Raw genomic sequence first — 26699 nt, 5'->3', positions numbered from 1 at the left:
TATAATATTTTTTTTTGTTTGTTTTGTTTTACCTATTTGTTATTTTCCTTTCTTTTTTTTTGTTTTTGTGTATTTTCTTGTGTATTGTTGGCGTGTGGTGCTGGACACCGAATAAAGAATTTTTATCTTTATCTTTTATATATAATCTAGATGATTAACATAAACCGACTGTTCATCGCTAGATGAATTCGAGTCGAGTAATAAAAGTGAAATGCCTAATATCCATGTAATTTGCAGAAGGTTTTACAGCCAAATTAGCTTATCATCAAATTCCATTGGTGCTTGTAAAATAGGTACGGTATTTCACAGCGTAGAAATATCCGCATTATAAAAGTGAATAAGGAATACTCACGTTTGGATGAAAATTAAATACCATTAAAGACTGATGCGTCACGTTCCAACGCATAGGTATAACCTGATTACACCTGTAGAGTGGCGAGACAGTATCCTCGCCGATCATCGGCCAACGAACACCTAGCAATTGAAAGAGTGATCGGCCGAGGATACTGTCTCGGCCACTTTACTAGGTTGGTATAATCAGGCTTAAGAGACCGGATTGTGACGGTGTGCCAGCTACTTTAGCTGGGGTGCGTATTGCGACGTATAAAAACGAAATGTATAATTTCACATTAATAACGTTCACAACATATAATGAACGTTACGTATAACAACAAAATCTATATTTTCATAAGGTATAAGATTCAATTGGTATAATGTACATTTTATATAAAATCAAAATATATAATACTTACGAGGACTAATATCAATTCGTATAACATACATTACGTATATCGTTTAAAATATATACTATCATTTAGTATAAAGTTCATAAAACATACTAACACATAACCTAATCTGTTTCTAATTACCCAACGCCGTCAAACCCCCTAGCACCAAAACCTAAAGATAGGTGCGACGACGAGCAAAGCGAGGAGGAGCGTGTTAGGTGCACATGTTCGTCGAAACCAAAGCGGAGCGCAGCGAAGCGGAGCGGAGCGCAGCGAAGCGGAGCGGAGCGTCTCCCCACATAGCGCCAATAATAATAATAATGTCAAAACCCCTAGTACCAAAACCTAAAGATAGGTGCGACGACGAGCAAAGCGAGGAGGAGCGTGTTAGGTGCACATGTTCGTCGAAACTAAAGCGGAGCGTCTCCCCACATAGCGCCAATAATAATAATAATGTCAAAACCCCTAGTACCAAAACCTAAAGATAGGTGCGACGACGAGCAAAGCGAGGAGGAGCGTGTTAGGTGCACATGTTCGTCGAAACTAAAGCGGAGCGCAGCGAAGCGGAGCGGAGCGTTCCCCCACATAATGTCAATAATAATGAAAATACGATACGACAATCTTTTATACTTTTTGTGCATTATACATTATGATAATTATATCCGTTGTAGAATATATGTTATAAACGTTATATATTATGAACGTTATGCATTTTAATCGTTATATCAATTGAAATTATACTTTTTGAACGTTATTCTTTACGAAATTATGTATTTAGTAATTATGCCTTTCGTTTGTTATGCACAGTGATCGTTATACTTAATAAATTTATATAATATGGGCGTATACCTTGTGAATGTTATACCATTCGTTTTTATACCTCGTATTACTTACCCCTTTAGCTGAGTCAGTGACGCCGTAGCCACTCTAGAGACAGTGTACAGAGCACTCGGTCAATTGCTAGCCATTCATTGATTGAGGATCGGCTGAGGATACTGTCTCGTCACTCTACTCAGTAGGCAAAAAAGGGTGTATGTTAAGACAAATAGAGTTTACTCACGTGCGTAGGAGAAGGAGAGTCCGTTGGACCAGCGGAACTCGCCCTCGTGCAGCGCGTCCGTCGCGCCCACCCAGTACACGTCGTCCACGCCCGCGCCCGGCCTGACGGAGATACATTTATAGGTTTTCACGTACCTGTCCACCACTACGGAGCGGGTAGCGGAGCGGTGTGCGAGGCCAAAATCATCTAATGAGCGGAGCGCAAATTGCATTAGCGGACTTTTTATGCCATCTCATTGGTTAATTTTTACCTTGCACACCGCTTTGCTAGCCGTCTTAGCTCTGGTGGACAATGGTGGTTAATATCGTGACTGCCGAATACAAAGGATAATTTGTCTGACTGAATAATATTATGCTGGTCTATCCATACACTTCAGTATTATCATCTGTTGAACAAAGCTTGAATCACAACTGGAGGGTTGCGTGGCTCGCGTAGCCACCCATTTTATCAGGTATTTAAGATGAGCACGCATGATCAAATGTGGACAGTTTATTATACGTAAGTATATACTATATACATCTCACTTAGTTACCTGAAATACTGTGAAAATTACTTTCAATGATCCGATAACACTAATACATAACTATAGGTATGTTGGGATTTATCTTATTCTGCTGTCCCGCTACTCAATATGGGTTTAATAAATGACTTCCTATTTCATATTGTTGCAGATGGTAAATACTAAATAATCTCTAATTTAAAATACTTACGTGTGTATGAGTAACTGATCCAACGTATGTTGTTGCCTCTCGTTCATGATGCTGACAAGATGGCCGCCAAGCCGCACGCACTCGGCCTCGGCTTGGCGCCACGCGCGCTTCGCCTCCCTGAACGCGGCCACACAGAAGTCCCCCAGCGACACCCACCCGTACTCGCAGCGGCCCACCAGCTCGTCCACCGCCTTCTCCATCCACCACACCTTCAGCCACATGGACGAGCCGACACCACGCTTCACTAACACACTTATATTCAACCGCACTAAGTTCCCTTCCGACACTATTTGAACACTCCGCAAAGGGTCACCCTGCTGCGAGCAGTGCCGCCATTTTGAATCCCCGTCTTCTAGCACGAGCGACATGCCCTTGCACAGGATCTGGTGGTCTTCGTGGATGGGTTTTGTGGTTACTTCCTTGTTGATCATTGGTCCCGTGCCCATCTGCAGTCGGAGCGCGACGCGGCTCCCGTACGGCAGGTGGATGGTGTAGGAGCAGAACAGACGGTCAGTTGGTCCGATTTCGAACGAGCCATTTCGATTGGTCAGTTGGATGTCGTGGCAGTGGTCGACGAGGCGGTAGGTGGCGGCGAACATGGGTCGCCCGTGGAGTTCCACTGCGGAGTTTTTAGACTCCGAGTAGTAAATAAACTTTCTGTTGGGGGCGGGTATCTGCTCCCACTTGCCGCACAGCTGGGGCGTGTTGGGGGCGAAGCGGACGAAGCCAGCGGCGCAGGGTACGTTGAGCTTGTGCAGCTCGAGCAGCAGTGCGTGCGGGGGCGCGGGGGGCGGGGGCAGCAGCCGGCAGCCACGGGCGCGGGGCAGCTGCCCGGAGTGCACGCGGCCCGCGCGCATGGAGCGCAAGCGTAGTGCGCATTCTGTAACAACGTTCAAAGCTTTGGTAAACAGATTCAGGTCTTTTGTAAAAGGAAGTTAGAAAAAGTCGGATGTAGTTCATGAAATATAGCCACCCTTTCACAGAAATTTGGCCATAGTAGGTATACCTATATAGTCGTTTGCAATAGAATCCAACAATCATGTAAACAAATATGGCGGACTGACATTGACAGCGTATTGTTTATGCCCATAGTGATGTCATAGTGTTCTAATTAGATTAAATATATAAGCCATAGACTATAAAATAAAACTGATTATATATAAAAAAGTGTAAAACATATTTAAATCTTCGTCTTCGTCATCATCACTATCAGAAGTGTCGCCGGTGACCGTAATTATAAATGGAACCACTGTGTCATCGCTTGCCGTGTCTAAAATGCCATCTAGCTTTTTCATTTTTTTCTCTTCCTTTTTTCGTTTTGGTTAATTATATTAAGCTCTTGAAAAAAAATATTATTGTATTCAAATAATATTAAATTAAAATAATTTATTAATTTAAAAATAAAAGATAACTTCAGATTACGAACAACACTAACTTTTCAATGACTTATAGAGTTCGATGAGTAAAAAACTAAGATGACAGCTTGTCAAATACTTCGAAATTTTTACGTTGAAAATGTTTTAACAAATTTAACTTATAAATACAAGTTAGATCGTGTTGAAGATAATGTGAAAACAATGGTGCGTTCGTTGAAATCAGACTATGTTCATAATTGATCGTCAAATGTATGTGATTACGGAGTAATCGTGACAATTTGGTTTGTTTACATGATTGTTGGATTCTATTGCAAACTACTATAGATACAGACAGACGATAGAATATTATTTTTCTACGTGCCATGACTGTGAACTTGTGAAGAAATTATAAATAAAGTCATTCATAATATCAAAATTTAGTTAAATGAAGATGAGGATAACAAATTTACTTCCGTATTTACTTTTTTGAAAAATAAAACTAGCCATTAATCACGTAACATAAAGAGTATAACAGCGCGTTTCTAATGCAAAGTCTTATTTGAATAAAAGCAGCCAGCTTCATCCAAACACAACATCTGTTGGCCGCGCAGGGGAATGTATCTCTTCATTCATATTTAATAACATCATTTGTAAGAGCGGAACAAGGCATTCACAAGAACTGCGCAGATGTATAGCTTATGACAAGAGTAAATAACACAGCAGAAAAATGGCGGACGTAAAACATACCTACAAGAACATGTGTGAGTTCTGTAGACGTTTTAAATTAGGTTTAGTAATGGTTTAGTATAATAGGCAAACATAAAGAATTCTCCAACTCTTTCATGTCATAAGTAATCATAACATATCCACTTCTTACAGAAAAGGCGGTATATAAAGTAGTCGGTCCCTAGGTCTTTCCGGTCTATTCTCTCATGCGTCCCTTACGTTACGTTATCATTATGAGAGTGACTGAACAGAGAGAGCTGGTGTGTAGTGTTTGTACTGCTCGAGCTGCGCACACATTCAGCCACGATTATCTAAACTATAAGTTAAGCTTAGTCTACGTTAAGTATAAAATGGGGGATTGGCCGCCATGGTCATACATTCGCATACCATTTCCAGTGTCGTAAATAACTCCACCACGGTATGTATAAATATTCGAACACATCTAGTAAGCTCGTACTATATTGTGCTGACTCTATTCAATCGGACGGATCCATTATTCAATAGGTACAACATAAACATGCATAGGTTATTTTCCACAAAAGGGAACGTATTGAAAAGCTTCGAGTTTCTGCCTTTACAGGTTAGAGCCTGGAGCGGAACCTTGCTTACACGATACAATGTATTCCAGACTTTCTGATAAATGGATACGTCAAATACATTCCCTGTATTTCCTTTACAATACCTACCACAATATACCAACCAGGTAGAATATGTTAAAAGTATCTGAAGTATGAAATTTCATTTAAAGTTACCTAATCCAATTTAATCCGCATTTACAAAGTTATAAAATTTACCATCTTTTCCTCAAAACAAGATCATGTATTAGAAACAAGACCGAGTTTGCGCATAGTTTCTTCCTCAACTAAAGCTAAATAAATGACAATTGCTCATATAAACTTTCCCTTCAACAAAAGTCAGCAAAATAAGGGATAGTAACTTTCACGGAACACAGGAAACACACAATAACACTAACCAAACTCAATAGATAGTGGCGAGCTATAATATTTTATTCTCCATAAACTTTGTTTACATGTGTGTTTTAGTTAAGGACCTACTCATTCCACCACAGAGGCCATCTCATTCAAACGATTGGACAGAAGTAATCAATCACTAATAATGCAAACATTTGGTGTTAGAAAATTTACCTCTGGGTATCACGTAGAGGTTTTAAGATCACTACAGTATATATTGCTTCAGCTTGTTACGATACGTAGGTACCATAGAGAAGATAAACTACTATTTCTCCTGGCCAAATTTCGACCACGGCTGCCAATCTGATTGAGATGCAAATGCGGACTGTGACACAGGACCGATCCCCAAAGTTTTTCTGAGTTCCAAATGGTCAAATAATAATTATCAAAGTAGCATTCCTATGAACCGAAGTACGGTGTAAAATGGGCCAACAGTCATAATTACTTTTCTACTATACAGGGTAGCATTTAACCAGTTACGTTCCAGCAGTAAATGAAAGTCACTGAAAACAATCTACCCTATCTAAAATTGAGTGTAAACGAGCCTAAACAAGTGAACGAGACTACCACAAGTCCATTTGGTAACGCCTGGTAATTAGAGCGGTGGCTGACACACGGTAGCTGGCTGCGGTCACGGTGTGGGCGATGGACAATGTCGTTTGTTAAACCGCAAACGTGATCGACTTGTGTCCTAATGTTGTACTATACTCGGGAAATTTTTAATTTGAGTAATTAATTTTGTACTAAAGGAGTTGTCTAACAGATAAATTTTCTATTCATATGAAAATTATATGCATTTATAAAGCGGTCCAAAATATATGTGGAGAACTGGCATGGACACACAGCTATCCGGTCAAAATCTAGGCAGAGTTATAACGATATGGGTATCGGAAAGCTGCTATTAAAATAAAGCTGTTAATGTAAATATAAAGTTTCAAATTACTCACCTAATCTTAAAATTTTAGTAAAGAACACTTGGTATATGGTGGCACTCGTTGTTTTTCTATATCGTAACCTGAAACAAAATAAAAAAAGGTTAGCAATTTAACCAATTTGTGATTTCGTGAAAAGTATTTTTAATATCTCAAAGAAAAAAGTATTTAATCCCAAATGAATCCTAGTTACGCGGAATGGGGTGCCTCAGTTACTAAACAACTTTCGAAAATTCGCAAGAAATAAAGTGTGAGCGCGGAGAGTATTCCATACCTAGTATATGAACTCATGTAACTACTTTTCGGCTTATATCGCTTACTTTATAACGCTATCTTTAGTTAAAGAAAAATATTATTCTTTTGACGGTAATTTAATCGTAAATTATAACTCTATTTCATTGAAAACACCATAATCCTATTTCGTTTGTACAAAAAGGATGAAATCAGCTTATGAAATTATACTTGTCAGCGCAAGAAAAGAAATGTCTGATATCATTACAAAGAATAGGGATTGCCAGGTCCAGGGCCGGCTCCAGAAGTCTTTAAAAGGGGAAGGGCTGTAAAATAATATGTTCTATCTGCCCGCATGGCATTTGGTATATACGGACGCCCTCCACCCAGATAGAAAAGGGTTCTACCTTTTTTGGCCTAAGATTTATTTGCCTAATCTCGTATTGCATAGTAACGTTTGGTCAAAGTCTCGTTTCGCCGAAAATCGTATGGTATAAATCTCGTTTAGTAAAAAGTTATTTCGCATAGTCTTGTTTAGCATAATAATGGTATGGCCAAATCTCAAATAACCAAACAGTACTATGGCATAGCTTAAGATAAAAAAAAGATAAGATTAAAATTATTTATTCGGTGTCCAGCACCACACACCAAAAATACACAAAAACAAAAAAAGGAAAATAACAAATAGGTAAAACAAAACTAAAAAATTAAATAAAAAATAAAAAACCTTATATAATATAAACTTATTAGTAATAGCGGTGTGTGTTGTCTTATACAAACTACTAATATTCATTTGGCTTTAACTTTGACGAAGCGTCTCCCTACATAGCGCAAACTGGTGCTTTGCTTTCGACGAACATGTGCACCTAACTTGCTCCTCCTCGCTTTGCTCGTCGTCGCAACTATCTTAAGGTTTCCATCCCATGGGGTTTAATGGCGTTTGTAATCATTATAATGGTCATTCACTTTCGATATTTTGATCATTCAATATCGTGATTTTCGGGATGTAGGAGAAAAATACCACAATTTGTACATTTAAAACATGCGTAATATAGTATTTATTAAGATAATATTAGGAGAAACAAGATTATACCAATACGAACAATTTGAGCAAACGAGACTTAGGTGTTTCAAGTTTGTGCCAAAAGAGTTTTAGACGAAACGAGTCTTATGACACATAAGTCTTGGCGAAGTGATGATTCTACCAAAAAAGTTTAGACCTTACGAGTTATGCGAAACGAATTTAGGGTAATAAAGATTAGGCGTGATGAGGGGAACCCGTCCTAGTACCTATTACTTATATTATTATTTAGCACCTATTTAGTATCTCTGGATCCATGCCTGTGAGACTTTGTGCTAGGTCACGCCGCCACCGGCCCGCCGGTCGAGCTTCGGACGACAAAGCTCATTTCTATGAATTGTGTTAATGTAAGGCTATGTTTATAAAGCCACATTAATTTAATACTTTAAGTTGTACCCATTTTTGTTTGATTGCACTAAAACCTTTTTCTCTTGTAGTGCTTATTTTGAAAAAATTTGAAAAATTGCGAACTAAAATTGTTTGTTATACGAGTAGTAGTGATGTTTATATGTGTTAAATTATGGTATAATATGTATTTGTAGGTACCTACATTTCAGCAAATTTATTTTGCTGATTTAGGTACTGTCTAGTTTTGTAATAGTTAATATAAGCAATAAGCATACATAACTAAACCTGATAAAACCATGACATTTAATATAGGTATTATACACAATATAAATACTGAAATAAGCTCGCGGTGAACGTGACCTAAGCGTTACGAATAAAAGTTATCCTCTTGTTATCGAAGTCTTGTCCTCTCATCCACGAGACACATTCACATCGTATTATGACATGGGACAAAGAATGATTTTCCTTCTATACCTACTAAAATATATGATGTATGTATTAAACGGAGTAACTTAAGCTTGCTACTAGGCCTAACTACCTATTGAAAAGAATGGAGATTCATGAGATACTTAATGAAAGCATTCGCCGACAATAATAATAATGATGTCTACAGGATGTTGCACAAAGGGTATACTAAGCTGAAAGGGGGTGACTCAGGGGGTCATTCTGAACAGCTATTGTAAATTGGAAATTGGCGAAAAAAAAAACGTTATCCATTTTAGTATACCTTTTTTGCAATAATTTGTTTACATAGGTAATGTTCCGCGGACTACATGTATGCGTATTTACCCCGTACGCAAGATTACCCCCATAAGCAACTTTGTCTCAGTAATTTGGCACCCACGCCTCAGAATGTGAGTATAAGATACTCAAGTGAAACATAAAAACTTTGCCCATTCCCTAACTTTGACACAGAACACCTACTCACTGACGCCCGCTTCGGCGCAAACGAGTTTCCACTCAACTTGTTTGCTGGTGATCAGGAAATAATTGAGATATGTGTGTTATTTATTAATATGGTTGTATATTCTTTATAATACAGGAAATTTATGAAATTAGGGAATTGTGTACAATGACGGATTTCTTATATTGACTGTGACTTTATGTATAACATCTTTCTAGGCAAATAAAAGTAAGCTCATTTTTTCTAATTATATTCGAGAAGTAAATCTAAATTACTTATACCTACTAAAAGGAACACGGCAAAATTGAGTTGTTGTTTAAAAGTTGTTCGGAATGGTCATAAATAACGTATCAGATAAACTATACCCTGTTAAACATAGTTATCGAACCCTGTAAATATAAAATGGATGCAAATAAAAAACTTTGTTTTAACAACACACATTTTTAATAACAAAGTTAATAGTTCGTTAACTTTGTTCGAAATCCTGACATTTTATTTAAAACAAATGAATGGAAAAATATAAATTGAATTGGCGGGTTTTACGCTTACAATAACAATTTTTAATTGGGTAGGTACCAACTTTTACTATTCATCAAACTTTACCTTTGACCTGAATAAGGTTTTTTTTTGTTAGCCACTTATGTAGATTTAGTTGTTGTAATAAGATCTAGCCTCTTCTTATTGAAACATGAATGTTACTATTTTTTTACTTTTAAGAAGACAAGGATGATTACTTTCTTAGTTGTAGTTCTCATAATTCATATATACCTATATGTACTTATGTAATAGTTACGAAGGAGCAGTAAAATATTTGTGTTTTTTTTCCAGCCATAACTAAAATAGGTATGTACCTACCTACATGTACCTAGTAGAGGCACCTACATACACACATGCAATGTTTGCATTTCCCGTACAATACTGACGTCGACGTCACATAAAAGCCCACTATGTATCCTATAACTACCTACACCTACCGTAGCGTAGCCGGAAAAAACAAAGGAAAAACGGCAAACGGACACGTCACAACGGGTTTGTGGCCTCAGGCGAGGAGCCCTTTTGACACGAAAATTGCAGAACTGTCAGTAAATGTAAGCTTCTTTGTGTTGGAAATAAATAGCTTTATTTGTTTTGATAAGATTATGAAAAACAGGTATACCAGCCTTATATAATATTTCCGGTGCAATTTGGGCAGTCGGCAATTGACGCTAATCGGTCTGATCCAACTTTACACCACAGTGATAGTCCCTAATCTAACTCTAGTATTTGTCATTATGCCTATAGCAAAGTATAAAACGCATTATAAACACAAAATACAGTTTCATTGGTTTTATCTGAAGCGAATCAAACTTTCACTTTTACAATATTGGTGAATAGATAGGGTTGGTGTCGTATTTTCTCGACTAAGAGAACCCGAAGGAATTGCTGTGTCAAGTCTTATCGCGGTTTGACTGTAGAGTAATGGGATTTTGGTTTGTAAAAATGTGTCAAGATTTACTTTGCTTATTTATTTTTTATCTTGCCAATAAATTTAATGTTGAAAGAGTAAAACTTCTGCCAAATAAATGTTTTAATGCTAGACTAGGTACTTTAATATTTTACTAAGAGGTATTTTTATAACGCTTAGGAGTGACTACTGAATTATTGGAATTTATAAAAGTCGTAAAACACTATTTGTTCAAAATTACCCCCCGAGTAACCCAATTTCTGTTAACTTTACCAATTTTGCAACACCCTATATAATTTGACGGACCCCCTGTATATAAACTGCATTCAGCCAGTTACAAAATCAATCCAACTTGTTCAATATCGGCTCTCGTCTCGTAACTCTCAATTTACCGGTTTGCAGCAGAGCTACGGGTTCTATAGCGCTGGATCACTGTAACGTATTCAAATAGAAGGTTCTGGAGTGTTACATTTATTCATAACCGTGGAAAGTGTTGTGTCTCAATAAGCAATATTGGCTTTGAATTGATTTTGTTCTTAACCGATTTAGATCTTTGATTTTGTACTAGCCGTAAGCTTAGAAACTTTATTAGTTTTGAAACATCCTGTATAATTTTATGGTTGCTATAAAATTACTTTCATATTTTTGCATATTAACGCAAACTACTAAGTAGTATCTTATCTCATTAAAGTCAAGTCTAATTCCAATTTTAATTGAAACTAACTTGGCTGTCTCAGCGAGTTAATAAATTAAATGAAGGTAAATTCTGACGGCACCCTGAGTTGAGATTGATGAAGCAGATGAATCGTTCAGAAACTTTAAATGATATATTACTATAGCTGTTACCAACCCATCATAAACTTACCTAGACAATAAGCCCCATCACCTGCATCTTTCAAACGCATGGTAAAAAACCATTATCTTCAAGAATAAATATATTATTTTATTACTATATGTTAAATTCTATTTATCTAATATATTTTTTGTTGTATTAAGCGTACTTTGAGCTGATATAGGTATATTGTATATTTATCCATACTATATATGTATATATATATATATATATATATATATATATATATGTGGGATGTGAGAATGGAACGTTATGACTTTTTGAGTAGAAAGGAACGTAAGGTGAGTGAGTGAAAGGACCGGAAGAGCGAGACAGAATGAAGGAGACGAAAAAAAGATGGAAGACTGATTATAATGTGGCAAGTTACTTGGCGACCCTCCTTGCGGGGTGAAAGAAGTGGCGGGGGCGAGGTAGCACGACATGCTACACACGTAGAAAGGTGTGCCCGGATTAATCTCGCGATAGCTTGTAACTATTTCTGACGTAAGTAAAATTTTATTCTATGAGTGTTCCCGTAAAATGTCATATTTAACTTAAAATTTATAGTTTGACAGCATTAAAATTTGGATGTTTACCTTCAGAATATTTACCAATTTGAATTTATTTATGTAAAAGTGTTTTATTTTATAAATCAATTTCCATGTCACTTTCATGTTCACTCTCTGTTTGAACTTGTTCATCGTCGTCGTCATCCTCATCTTCATCATCGTTTTCATTAACTTCAATTATAAATCTAAGACAAAAACCAAAAAACATTATACCTACTTTGAAGTATAATGTACTAGACTACGCCAGTCATATTAGTTCAGTGTACACCTATAATATTTTATGTTTAATTTAAATTAAATTATAAATAAACAATAACATACCTGTCCAATACATCGTCAAATACTCTATCAGATTTATAATATTCGTCTTAATTTTTTATGACATGGTCGTCACAATTTCTCCACTTTTCAGGCGAATAATTAGAGAAAAGCAACTCTAAGGGTGACTAGCATAACAAAGTTAAATAAAATTAAATAGTTTGTCTCCTGCTCTGACAGTATAATGTCCGAGCAAGAGGTCATACCTACATTTAATTTTGATTAAATTCGTTGTGCAAGACACCCTAAGTCTTTTATCTCTTTATCTAAGTTAGAGTCAATCGACGTTCTTGCGAGCTCGCCTTTCACGTACCGCCACACAAGTTCAATAGGATTTAATTCCGGGTGGTATGGGGGTAGGCGAAGCACGATATGACCATTTTCTTTCAAAATTTCATCAATTTTGTAATTTTTCTCTGTGTTTTGCTCATTAATAACTTTAATTAAATCACATAAATTTTGGTTGCTTTTCTAGTTACAAGAACTGACAACTGACGCACTGTCATATGGACTCTTCGTCTTTGTTGTTTACTTTTTCGTATCTGACTGCGCAGTACCAACCTTTAGCCGCGTAGCATGACTGATCCGGTACGCTGTTCTACAAGAAGCCCCTATATTGAGACATTATACGATTTGTTATTTTTAACGTTATTTTGTTGACGAATTATAGATACCTAATAATAATATAATGATAATATTAAAAAGGCCTCAACACTCATCCTAAGACTAATGGTCTCAGGATCAATGATCTCATGTGGGTCGCACTGAAATTATGACAGACTATATAAGACATGTGGCCGCCTCGGCTGCGCGGCCGAGACTGCCGTAACAATGACATGCAGTGCACGCGTTGCCCTTCCCCGCTACCCTCCCGCTACCCGCTGTCGTCTTGGGTACCTCGTCCCCTCCGCGTCTTTCACCCCGCAAGGAGGGTCGCCAAGCAACTTGCCAATCTATAGGCGCGTTGCTATTTAATAATATTTTAAAAAGAGTTAAAATAAAGCTTCGGTACTTAAACTGTATCCAAAAGTGTTTGTTCTTGACCACCAATCCCACAAATTTTGGGGGCTCGTCCGGGATTTGGTCAAAAACAGGAAAACGACGGACGACGCAACGACGAAGCACGTGCCCTAACCAACAAGACGAAGACGAAAATTTTTCATTTTGTGTTTTTACGACGACAAAACCAAAATGACCGGCAGAGAAAGGACGACCACGACGACGACCACCACGGATCCGACGGCTACGTACCTCGACGGGATGTTGAGTCTGAATAAATTCGACGGCGAAGACGACACCTACTCGTCAACAAAATGGGCCGAGGACATCGAAGACAACTCTGAAATATTCAGTTGGACGCCGCAACAAAAACTTATTATAGCCAGAAGATCACTATCAGGTACCGCAGCACTGTGGCTGAAGACAGAGAAAGTTTTCAAGACGTTTGAGGAACTGAAGACGGCCCTCCAAAAGGAATTCCCCGACAGCATCAACACCAAAGAAATGCATGAGTTAATGTCAGCTCGTAAGAAGCAGCCCAGTGAGACCTATCACCAGTACATGCTCGTCATGAAAGAAATGGGTAAGTGTGGTGTTTGGACCTTTTTGATATAGAAGTTTGTTTATATGTTTAGGTTGTCTATTACCGAATAGAAGAATGGTGAACAACAAACTCGTATATTATTTCCCTAAATATCACATTGGCGACGAATAAGACCCCACGCGAAGTGTAAATAGTAAATTAATACACATAGCAAGAGCGGAAGGTATACATTATGAGTTCTAGCACATGTATATTCGGTGGTAACCTAAATTTCGACCACGCCTGTCAAGAATGGCAAATTTTCAAAGACCGGTTTGTACAGTTCTGCATAGCAAACGACATTACCGAAGAAAACGATGCAGCAGGCCTTAAAAGGAGAGCCTTGCTGCTGACGGCGCTGGTTGATGACACATACCGGGTCGTAAAAGACTTGGCCTTCCCGACCTTACTAGACAATGTGGAGTACAAGGCGCTTGTAGCATTGCTAGACCGGCACCTGGAGCCAAAGAGGTGCAGCTTCGCAGAAAGGTGCGCTTTCTACAAGGCGGAGCAGCGGGCAGGAGCGGGACTGGCCGAGTGGGCGGCTCGAGTGCGGAGGGCGGCGCAGTACTGCGGGTTCGGAACGGAGCTCGACACGGCGCTGCGCGACCGATTCGTCCTCGGACTGGAGGACGCGAAGGAGGAGGAGCGACTGTTCGCGGAGAGCGTGGACACGCTCACTATGAACAAGGCACTGGAGCTGGCGCAGGGCGTGCGGTGCGCGCGGCAGGCGCTGCGCGGCGCGCGGCAGGCGCTGCGCGGCGCGCGGGGCGCCGTGGAGCCGCCGCAACTGCTCGAGATGCGAGCGGGCAGCGGCGCGGGCCGCGCCACGCCGGCGGCCGCGCCGTCACACGCCGCGCAGACACGAGCAGGCAGGTGTAAGGTGTGCGGCTACCGGAACCACACGACGGACCAGTGTAGATTTAGTAACTTGATGTGTCAGAATTGCAATAAGAAGGGCCATCTCCGAAGAATGTGCAAGTCTAGGCGGAACAATCACCTACAGCCGGAGGACAGCGACAGCGACATTGTAGACGGTAAATATTGCGAATTGTTTCACATCAAAACTTATAATGGTGAGCCTATGCGACAGATCGTAGCGATAGCGAGTGAACAGATTTCGTGCGAAGTAGATAGTGGAAGCGCTGTTTCTGTGTTACCTAAAGGGATGTATGATAAGCATTTCAAACATAAATATAAATGGACAACATTTCAAAAAACTTAAGCTGCTATAAATCGAAAACCATTTCGAGATTTAGCTCTCAAGGCCACAAAAAAAATGTTTTTGTATTTTTGGGATGTATCATTTTCGAGAAAATCATAAAATAGTAAAAAAGTGCTGATGACGTCATGCATCAGGTGCGATGCATTTTGATGATCAAAGCCTATAGATTTAAAAACAAAGTAACTGTCACTTTCATTTTTGATTGGCGTTGACGTTTTATCGAGTCGTTGTTGTTTATTTGGGTCATTTTCATAAATTCTGTTCTGACACTTTCTGACTATTTTTTTAATTTATCATATAAAATGGTTAGTGCTTATTAAGAGATGACCTCTATTTAATATGTCCCAGAGCATGCCACCGCCTACACAGCTGAAAAAATGCTTCTGTTTATTTTTTTACATGATAAGTACCTACTTTGTATCATCAGAAATATCAATGTCATTTGAAAATGACCAATTTATTGGTTGGCATGTAAACAAAGTTTAAATGTCACTTGTCAGTGTCATTTATGTTTTTTTCGAGACTAAGGCAATAGACAAAAATAAAAATTGAGCCTAATATGTGATGTCACTTCCGGTTTTAAAATAATTAACTTTAAAGTTAAAAATAACATGCAAAAATTAATGTATATACAAAATAAAAAATACGGGTCCTCTAATTTTTTATAACCTTTCCGAATAGCTAATAAAAATATAGGGTAAAGAAAATGAAATGTTGTCCATTGAAGCCGTGTCATATGATACTGAATTGTTACAACGGCACCAAAATAACACCGATGGGCTGTTTACATCTGCCAATATCATTTGACAATTCTGTCAAAACGATTGGCATGTACGTCATTGACACAGATGAAAGACAACCAGTGTTACTAGGGCGGGATTTTATTGGCGCATTCAATTTGAAGTTATGTTCTGAGAACTGCCTTAACATTCAAAGGGGTGACTATGAAACGTACTTAAAAGAGAAATATGAAAAATTGTTTAGGGACGAATTAGGTACGTTCAATAAGCATAAAATAGAAATTAAGATTAAAGAAGGTTCACAGTTTAAGTATTTCAAGCCGCGGCCCGTTCCTCTTGCCTTGAAGGCAAAGGTCGAAGAGGAGCTGAATCGCCTCGTGGAGTTAGGGATTCTGGAAAAGGTTGAGCATTCCGAGATCGCTACTCCTATTGTGCCGGTGTTGCGGCCCGGTGGAAATATACGCCTGTGTGCTGACTATTCGGTAACGCTGAATAAAATGGTTTGCATGGATAATTATCCTATTCCTCGCATTGAGGACTTATTTGCAAAGTTGCACGGTGGTCAAGAATTTTCGAAACTTGATTTGTCTCGAGCGTATAACCAACTGGTTCTAGACGATTCAAAATATTTGACGTGCATTAACACACATAAAGGGTTGTTTTGTTTCAACAGATTGGTGTTTGGTTTAAGCAATGCCCCGTTCATCTTCCAAAGGACGATGGAGAATCTTTTAGGTGATATTGAGGGTGTTTGCATCTTCTTAGATGACATTCTGGTAACTGGGGAAAACAAGAACATTCACCTTAAAAGACTGGAGGAAGTGATGAAAAGACTAGAACAGGCAGGGTTGCGTTTGAAGCAGGACAAATGTGAGTTATTCAAAGAGTCTGTAGAGTATTTGGGATTCGTGATTGACAGACATGGCTTACACAAGTCTCCGAAAAAGGTAGAAGCCATTTTGAACTCTAAATGTCCCAGGAATGAGAGTGAATTGAAGTCATTCCTAGGTATGGTGAACTATTACCGTTGCTTTGTGCCGAACACTTCAAGTGTTCTGAGTCCGTTGCACGCGCTGTTACAAAAAGGGGTCAAATGGGTATGGGGGAATGAACAAGAAGATGCATTTCAAAGGATTAAAACTGAATTAGCATCGGATCAAGTTCTTGCTCATTACAACCCCGAATTACCGACCATAGTGACGTCAGACGCGAGTCCGCACGGGCTGGGCGCGGTGTTGGCGCAGCGGCAGCCGGACGGCACGGAGAGGGTCGTTGCTTACGCTTCGCGTTCGCTTTCTAAAGCGGAGTGTAACTATGCCCAGATTCAGAAGGAAGCAACAGCCATAGTGTTCGCAGTGAAAAAGTTTCACCATTACCTTTATGGACGTGGAGTGCCGTTTATTCTGAGGACTGATCACAAACCGTTGATCACCATATTCGGTAACAAAAAGGGCGTACCGGAATTAGCGGCGAACAGGTTGCAGCGGTACGCATTGTTCTTGACGGCTTACAATTTCGAGATAGAGTACGTTAGAAGTCAGGATAATGTTGCTGATTTTCTCTCTCGAGCAATAGGTAGCTACAGAGATGATAATTCCGAAAATAATGAAACGGGACTGTATATACATTTTATGTCGGATTCTTTATTGAAACCGATAACAATTGCCGATGTAAAAATTGAAACCAGCCGAGACCCAGTTTTGATTAAAGTGTCGAACTGTATTAGGAATGGATGGCCTGCCAAATGTAATGATGATGATTTGTGGCCATACTATAGGTGTAGATTAGAACTGTCTCGAGAGAACGATTGCATTATTAGGGGCCATAAATTGGTTATACCTAGTAAATTTCGTAAACAGTTACTAGATGAACTGCATAGCTCTCATTTTGGTGTAGTGAAAAGTAAAACAGAGGCTAGAGCACGTATGTGGTGGGCGTGGTGGCCCGGCATCGACCGGCACATCGAGGAGACAGTCGGCTCGTGCTCCGCGTGCGCCGCGCTGAGGCCCGCGCCGCCGCGCGCGCCGCTCGCTGTCTGGACATACCCGGAGCGGCCGTGGCAGCGCATGCACATAGATATGTTTTCACTGCACGACAAGCAGTTCCTAATTGCTGTAGATGCACATACAAAATGGGTAGAATGCTATGTGATGAGCAAAACGGACACTAAAAGTGTGTTAGAAAAATTAGAAGAGCTTTTTAGCAGATTTGGATTGGTGGAGACCCTAGTGAGTGATAATGGGCCCAATTTTGTGTCAGCTGAGTTTGAGCGTTTTTGTGAGCACAATGGTATAAGCCACATCACCAGCGCACCGTACCATCCGGCATCAAATGGCCAGGCAGAAAATAGCGTTAAGACGGTAAAAAGGGCTTTGAAGGTGATACTAAAACCGGCAGATAGTCAAACAGCTTGTCAGAGTGGTGTAAATAGATATTTATTTGACTACAGGAACTCGGTTCATTTGACGACAGGTTTTTCTCCTGCGCAGTTAATGTTCGGTCGCACGTTGCGCGGTCGTTTCGATCTATTGCGAGGCTCACCACCACCGCCAGCTCCGCAGAATGCGCCGGCTACAGTGTCGCTGTCGGCTGAAGCTCAGAGAAATGTTTCTGCTCAGCAAGACTCTCAATGTAGACAGTACGGTGGCCATAGGCGAGCCAACTTTTGTATCGGTGACTATGTTTTGGCTAAATGTTTTTTTAATAATGGTAATAGGACTGAATGGAAACTGGGCAAAGTTGAAGAGAAGATAGGGGCCATGATGTATATAGTGTACATAGGAGATTTAGATGTGAAAGTTAGAAAGCATGTTGATCACCTCCTGAAATATAAGGGTTTTGTGGAAGATGATGATGATGTGCCATACTATGACTGCACCGATGTTACTGCTGGCACTTCTATAGAGGGGGAGGAGAGTAGAGGCGAGGTTGCTCCTCAGCCACCAGTGGGTGACAGTGGTCGGCCAGTACGTTCCACTAGGAATCCGAATCCGATATATAAGTAAAGTATAATAAAAAGGAAATATTTTATGTGAATAATTATTTGATTTTGTTTTGTTAATGATTTATTACTTTAGTTGGATTAATGTGAAAGGATGTATTAATTTTTAAGTTGCTTATATTGTTTTGTAAATAGTAGGGGAGGAATGTGGTGTTTGGACCTTTTTGATATAGAAGTTTGTTTATATGTTTAGGTTGTCTATTACCGAATAGAAGAATGGTGAACAACAAACTCGTATATTATTTCCCTAAATATCACAGTAAGAGAGCAAAGTTCCCTGATTATGTATCAATACAATACATAATAGAAGGCATCAAGGACGCGGAGGTGAATAAAACAATCTTGTACGGCTCTACCACGTATCCTGTCCTGAAAGAAAAACTTAAACTATACGAGCAGATGAAGGAAAAGGCGGCAACAGCGGCAGCATCTTCAAGAGAGACGACGACGAGCGAGCGGACAAGGAGGCAGCCTGCAGCAGTCCAGCCATCCCAGAGAAGTCCTGCTATAAGATGCTTCAACTGTGGAGAAATGAACCATGCATCGCGAGAGTGTCCATATAAGAATCGTGGCATGAAGTGCTTCAAGTGCAATGAGTTCGGCCATATTTCGTCGGCGTGCGGTCATTCAACATGGCATCAAACTCAACCGAACTTCCGGCGGCGGGAATCACAATTTCCAGCGCAAGTTGGTCAAGTTGGCAGCACTGGAGGCGAGAGACCCGAGCGACATCTGGCGGCGTCACAGGACATACGGAAACGCGCCATGTTTACGAAGGAAGCGGACATGACATTGACAGATTTGACAGATGAAGACCAAAGCCAAAGACTACAATTTCAAGACGTAAACAAACAAGCATGGAAGTCGAACGTCAACAAACCGACGAAAAAGTTGAAAATAAACGATGAATGGTTCGAAGTATTAATCGACACGGGTGCAGAAGTAAATCTCATGACGGAAGACGCATACAAGAAGATAGGAAGCCCTGAATTAACCTGCGAAAAGTTATTGTTGTGTGGACTTGGACTTGTAAACATTCAAAGTCGTGGAAAAGTTTTAATCAATGTTTCTATGGATGGACAGTATTATAGTGTTACTTTTCATGTTATGCCGAATGAAAGTATGCCGTATGATGTGATAATTGGGCAAGAGTTTTTGAAAGATGTGACTTTGGTGATGAATGAGGGAAGTGTGTTTTTCTGTTCGAAAGGAGAAGAATGGTTGGGTAAAATAATGTGTGTTTCTTCTGTTATAGATACAATTGGCAGCCATGAGTATGAACAAGAGTTGTTGGACATAGTGGACCAGTATAACCCTAAACAAATCAAGGATGTGCCACTACAACTTAAAATTGTTTTGAAGGATGACATTCCAGTGTCTCAACGACCAAGGAGATTGTCATTGGCCGAGCAGAAACTAGTGGAACAACAGGTAACTGAATGGTTACAAGACGATATCATTCAGGTGAGTTTTTCAGACTATTCCAGTCCAGTAGTGTTGGTAAAGAGGAAAGACGGACGTTTAAGACTATGTGTTGACGACAGGCTGATTAACAGGAAGATTGTTAGAGACGAGTATCCTCTACCGATCATAGAAGACTTGATAGACAAGCTGCAGCCGGCAAGAGTATACAGTGTGATTGACTTAAAGGATGGATTTTTTCATTTAAAGGTCGAGCCATCATCGGTGAAGTACACAGCATTTGTAACTCATCAAGGACAGTATGAATTCTTGCGTGCTCCCTTTGGATTGTCAATATGCCCAAAGTATTTCATGCGATTTGTGTCAATCATCTTCATGAAACTGATAGCCGAGAATAAAGTTGTGATATTTATTGACGATTTGTTAATTCCAGCTTCTGATGAGAAAGAGGGTATCGAAAGACTTAAAGAAGTACTAGCTGTAGCCGAGGAGTATGGACTCCAAATCAACTGGAAGAAGGCAAAGCTGTTATGCCGTGAAGTGGAGTATCTTGGTCATGTGATTGGAAATGGAGAAGTGCGACCTTCACCTGACAAGACTGATGCTGTTATGAAGTATCCAGAACCTCGAACCGTAAAGCAGTTGCATAGCTTTGTGGGACTGACGTCGTATTTCCGCAAGTACATAGAAAACTATGCTCAGATTGCCATGCCGCTAACAGAGTTGTTAAAGAAGGACAAAGAATTTGAATTTGGTGAAGAGCAGAGAGTGGCATTCAACGTGCTGAAGGGAAAACTGAGTAGCCAACCAGTTCTAAAGATATTTAACCCAACATTACCAATAGAACTGCACACGGACGCTTCCTGTATTGCATACTCAGCAATTCTTCTGCAAAGATATGACGATGGACTTCACCCAGTTCACTATATGAGCAAAAAGACGAATGACGCAGAGAAGAAATACTCAAGCTATGAGTTGGAGGCTCTAGCCATAGTAGAAGGAGTAAAGAAGTTCAGGCACTACTTGTATGGATCACACTTTAAGATTGTTACAGATTGTCAGGCGTTCGAACTAACCTTAAAGAAGAAGGATTTGACAACCAGAGTGGCAAGATGGGTCTTGCTATTGGATGAATATGAATATGAGATTGAGCACCGACCAGGCAGCAAGATGAGGCACACAGATGCATTGAGCCGCATAGCATGTGTGACAAATGTCAGCGAACAGATAAGACAAGCACAGCAACAAGACGATGGACTGAATGCAGTCATGAACATTCTGAAAGAAAAACCATACGAGGACTACATGTTAGATAACGGTATGCTGTATAAAGGAGAAGATAAATGTTTAGTAATACCCAGAAGTATGGAGCATGACATCATTAAGAAAATACATGAGCGAGGACATTTTGGGAAGAGGAAAATGCTAGAGTTGCTAAATAAAGACTATTACATGAAGAATGTTAACAAGAAGATTGAGGATTTCATTGTGAGTTGTATTCCCTGCCTTTTAGCAACAAAGAAGGAAGGTAAACAGGAAGGATTTCTGAACAGCATTGAAAAAGGCGGTCTACCATTGGACACTCTGCACTGTGACCATATTGGACCATTCCTGGAGACTAAGAAGAAGTATAACTACATATTAACTGTCATAGACGGTTTCACCAAGTTTGTATGGCTATTTCCAACCAAAGGAACAACAAGTGCTGAGACGATTGATAAGCTACTCATTCTGCAGCAGACATTTGGAAATCCACGTCGTTATATTACAGACAGAGGATCCTGCTTCACCAGTCATGACTTCAAAGAATACTGTGAAAGAGAAGAGATACAGCATGTGTTGATAACCACTGAGTTCCACGGGCGAACGGACAAGTCGAGAGAGTTCACCGAACTCTGATAGCTGTTCTTACAAAGATGTCTATCGCAGAGCCAGGACTATGGTATAAGCATGTAAGCCGTGTACAGATGGCTCTGAACAGCACATTCCAAAGAAGTATCAATACCAGCCCATTTGAATTGCTTGTTGGCACAAAGATGAGATGCAAAGAAGATATAGAAATCTACGACTTAATATTGCAAGAAGAAAGAGAAAATTTTAACCAAGAAAGAGAAGACCTCCGGCAGCAAGCGAAACAGCAAATATTAAAGGTTCAACGAGAAAACCAACAACAGTATAATAAGAAAAGGAAAGAAAGTAATAAATATAAGGAAGGTGACATTGTGGCCATAAAGAGGACACAATTTGGTACCAGTATGAAGCTCAAGCCGAAGTATCTAGGACCATATCGAGTAACAAAAGTGAAACGAAACGACCGTTACAATGTGGAAAAGATAGATTTATCAAAAGAGGGTCCAATAAATACTAGTAGTAGTAGTGACTACATGAAGCCATGGCCTACTAATGACTCGGAGGAAGGTCTTGGTGAGTAAGGTTGTTTTACAGAGATGAATGAAAGAAGTAAAGATTTAAGTATGCAAGTAAAGTATAAGTTGAGTTGATGTATGATAGGATAGTATTATTAGAATAAGAATAGGATGTGTAACTTTAAGGTTTACAAGTTCAAGGTATGTTTAAGTAACTGTTATGTTGTAACTTTTATGTTCAAGTGTAACTTATATTACACAAAGTTAATTTTGTTTTGTTTTATTAAGAGTAAAATATGTTTTAACATGTTATGTTTAAAGGTATCATTGTTTTTGTTATTGTAAAAGACTGTTTTCTATTACTGTATAAGACTGTGTTCTATAAATTTATAAGACTGTTTTCTGTAACGTTATATGACTGTTAAAGTATGAAAGGCTGAGGGCAGCCTTTGCTTCAGGATGGCCGAGTGTGGGATGTGAGAATGGAACGTTATGACTTTTTGAGTAGAAAGGAACGTAAGGTGAGTGAGTGAAAGGACCGGAAGAGCGAGACAGAATGAAGGAGACGAAAAAAAGATGGAAGACTGATTAGGCGCGTTGCTATTTAATAATATTTTAAAAAGAGTTAAAATAAAGCTTCGGTACTTAAGGCTGTCACTAAAGCTGGAAGAAAATCAGAATCTGTCAAATCTAGTGAGGGGGGGTTGAGGTATGCGGGGCGTTCTACGGACAATGACATGAAATTTTAACATAGTACTCGAAAACATAAAAGTGAAGACATGCCACTTTGTTAAAAATATACTAAGTAAGTAATATTGTTTTGTGATACGAAAATATTTATTTTTATTTGAAAGTATTTTTAATATTTAATAATTAATTATATATAAAGTCGTACCCGTGCCGATATTTATACAGGTTGTTGCAAAAAGGGTTTAATACTATGCCGAAACCTACGTGTGCAGCATGTTATTGATGTTATTTCTAAGCCAGGAAATGAAATCAGAATGTAAAAAAATCGCGAAAATATTATCAGAGTTTAATAGTTCAGGGTGTTGTATTAAACTCTGCCCCCGTGTAATAAAAAAAGTATAGTTAGCCGAAAGGGCGTTACTCAGGCGTCACTCTGAAAAACTTTTATCCTACGTAATTTTTTATATTCATGAAAAAAACGCTTCTTCATATAATTTTTTTTTGGTCACGTGACCTTTTAGTTAGACGACCTGTTTTTTTTTGGTGTTTCAAAAGCAGAACAGTAGTTTGCAGAACTCTGCATATACAGGGTGTCACAAAAGGTTACGTAGCTGGCAAAGGGATATGGGGAGGTCACCAGAAAAATAATAACATGTAAGTACCCCCGCAAGGGGGTACATTAGTACAAGGCGAGAGTGTGTATTTTTTTTTAAGTACTTATGTGTATTTGGGATATGATAGAAATAATATTTTTGTTTCTTAAAAACCAAAAAATTTACACCTTGCTGCGCTCTTTTGCTCACTGTAAGTACACCTACAAATATTGCTGTATTAAAAAAAACGGTTTTGTTATAACGATTATAAAAAAAAAGTTATTTTCATGTCAAGGAGTCATTTACCTAATTACGATTTCACTCAACAGCAGGTGAACTGAAAAAATAAGTTCTAGTTCTATCATCACTTTAGATCGCAAACATTGTAACTCCACTTTTCTCGGCGAAAAGTACTCTTTGGTGTCAATAGAAACGTTTTTTGAATTCACATGTTTTCCTCTTTATTCGAAAAAAAAAAAACTGTATTCCGCATTTTACCATTTGTTTTCCTCTAAACCCCAAACCGTGATTTTTAAACAAGAAAACTTAGTAATTATACCCTTTATTCTCATATACAACGTGCGATGTAGGCGAACGTGAACGAAAACTACGCAATAAGCCTTTGTTTTTATTACTACTTTAGTAAATTACAATAACATACTCAACAATGTTAATTTTTCTTTTGCAATGTTATGTTGTTAAATTAAGATCTAATATTTTATTAACATGAAGTTACTTTCAACTTTTTTTTGCATCTATGCGTCGAATCACAGCATGACGGCTGCTGCAGCTTCCTGCTGTCCTGTCCTCCAACCAATCCCACCAGTACTGCAGGTTGCGTCGAATACGAGCCATTCTCTTCGACTTGACAAGACAGGTGCTCCCGGAAGGATCATAGATCGCACGGAACCCGTACCGTATAGAGGCAACGGACTCCTTTGCAACAGCCCCCCAGATTCGGAATTAGCCCATGCACTGCATGGCGAGCACAGCTGCAGCAATTTTTTCGTAATGAATCATTGGGATGTCATCCCTGAAGGAGGCTCTCAGCCTACCTCACGACCTGTGTGACATTAGAAAAATGCACTGTGCTAACACCGTTTGCGAGCTTGATTTGCAGGACCGCGTTGTATGCCAAGTTCCACAGCAGAGGGGTCCAAGACCTACCGCTGAGGAACTCCGCAACTGAACTTCTTCAGTGAAAACAAACCCTCTCTTTTCGCATCCTTAATGTACTTGTTAGACACGTATGACCTCTGTCAATTTTCTGCAGATAAGAAGACAAGTGATGGTATACAAGAGCCGCCCTAAAGGTTCGCCCTCTAGGGGATAGAGTTGAACGCGGTTACTATTTTTAAGCAAACAGCCAGCGCAACAACTCGCCTGTGGTTCTTATCCTGCTCCGACAGTGAACGAACGCAAAGTATTGTACCCACTATTCGAATCCGCATTTCGGATGCCAAACTGACTGTCCGAAAGGTCGAAACCGTACCACCACAGAGGTATGACTCGTTCGAAGAGCTTATCAGGCTCTTACAGCAATCAGATGTGTCGGTACACTGAAAGATAATCTACAGGCCTGCTTTATTTATTTAGGAGCACTAATGGCCTCCTTTCAGTCATTGAGTCACTGGCACTCAGGCTGCGGTTGAACAGGAAGATAGACTGTCTAAACAAATCATTTTTAGGCTAGTTAAAAAAAACTTTAGGTGGGTAGTATGCCAACTAGAACTACAAATAAAACAGTATTTTTGTCTCCTCTAAAATTTGGTCACGAGGAGTTACGATGATTACGATCTAAGGTGACGCTGACGATATTTTATACAAGGTATTGAAAAAAGGGTATAAAGCTTAGCCAAAAGTGGATTTAGGTGCCATTCTGATCCACTTTTCTTCTACAATTTTGAAAATTCACGTAACAAAACCTTTTACATAGAAACTTATTCGATCACGTGACTTTTTACTATAGAGACCGAATTTATTTTTCGAGAATTTCCAAAACTTGGAGAACAAAAGTTGTTCAGAATAACCCCTGAGTCAAACCCTTTCGGCACAGTATACCCTTTTTGCAACATCCTGTATAGGTAATATCAGGTTTATAAAAGACCTGGGCCTGTAGAGTGAGACTCGGCATGGGGAGTCATAATTTATAGATCTTTTAGGTTGCAGTGGCGAATGGGCACTGGTAGCCCTGCCCTTTTCTATAACTATAACTATAGGTAATTTTATGGCAATTTAAAAATGGTATAACATTTATCTATTTGAAAAAATCATTAAAAATATACATTACCTATCACCCTAATTTAAAAAAAAAATTCAGCCCTTACTTTAAACTTATAACACCCCTCTATTTCCTTCAGGGGTTAAAAAACCTGTGTATTTAATATTTTCTTATGAGTTTTTTTTTTAAAACTAGGCTCTTACATAGTTGTACATAATATTATGCGGTATTTTATTCCACTTGTAACGCATAAAATTCATAGCTACAGTAAACATTTCATTTTTTTCATGGCGAGATACAGTCGCACTTAACCGCTTTTTTGCAAAGCTTGTTAAATAGATTTAAAAAATTATGTAAATTTTAGATCTTCAATTTTTAAAAATACTTACTTATTTTTAACAACCTGTAGTGTACAGACTACCACATCTTAAAATATATATATTTTTAATTAACTACGGTTTTTGGTTTCAAATAAAACAAATTATGAACTTACTTTTCAACACCCTGTATATTGTGTAGCTTACCTACCATACACAACCGTTAAAATAAAATAAATTACCCCTCAGAATATAAACAGGCTCGCGCTTTGGCATACTGCATTGACCGTATAGTTCTTATTCGGAGAATCTAATAAGTGTCATTATGTGCAA

The 26699-nt window shown here is 39.0% G+C and overlaps 1 protein-coding gene across 1 annotated transcript in view; it reads right to left on the bottom strand.

Annotated features, from left to right (window-relative positions):
• Positions 1-26699, bottom strand: part of LOC105385314 — a 206477-nt gene that overhangs the window by 94728 nt on the left and 85050 nt on the right. Inside the window, exons 4-6 of the mRNA XM_048631541.1 lie at positions 6498-6565; positions 2499-3378; positions 1789-1889 (exon numbers count right to left, since the gene is read on the bottom strand). Of these exons, the coding sequence (XP_048487498.1) occupies positions 1789-1889; positions 2499-3378; positions 6498-6565 (1049 nt within the window). The remainder of the gene's footprint in view (positions 1-1788; positions 1890-2498; positions 3379-6497; positions 6566-26699) is intronic.

The sequence above is a fragment of the Plutella xylostella genome, chromosome 29 (genome assembly GCF_932276165.1).
Source record: "Plutella xylostella chromosome 29, ilPluXylo3.1, whole genome shotgun sequence".
Classification (NCBI taxonomy): Eukaryota; Metazoa; Arthropoda; class Insecta; order Lepidoptera; family Plutellidae; genus Plutella; species Plutella xylostella.
The sequence above is the reverse complement of the archived record's forward strand: the minus strand, read 5'-3'. Positions and strand labels throughout refer to the sequence as shown.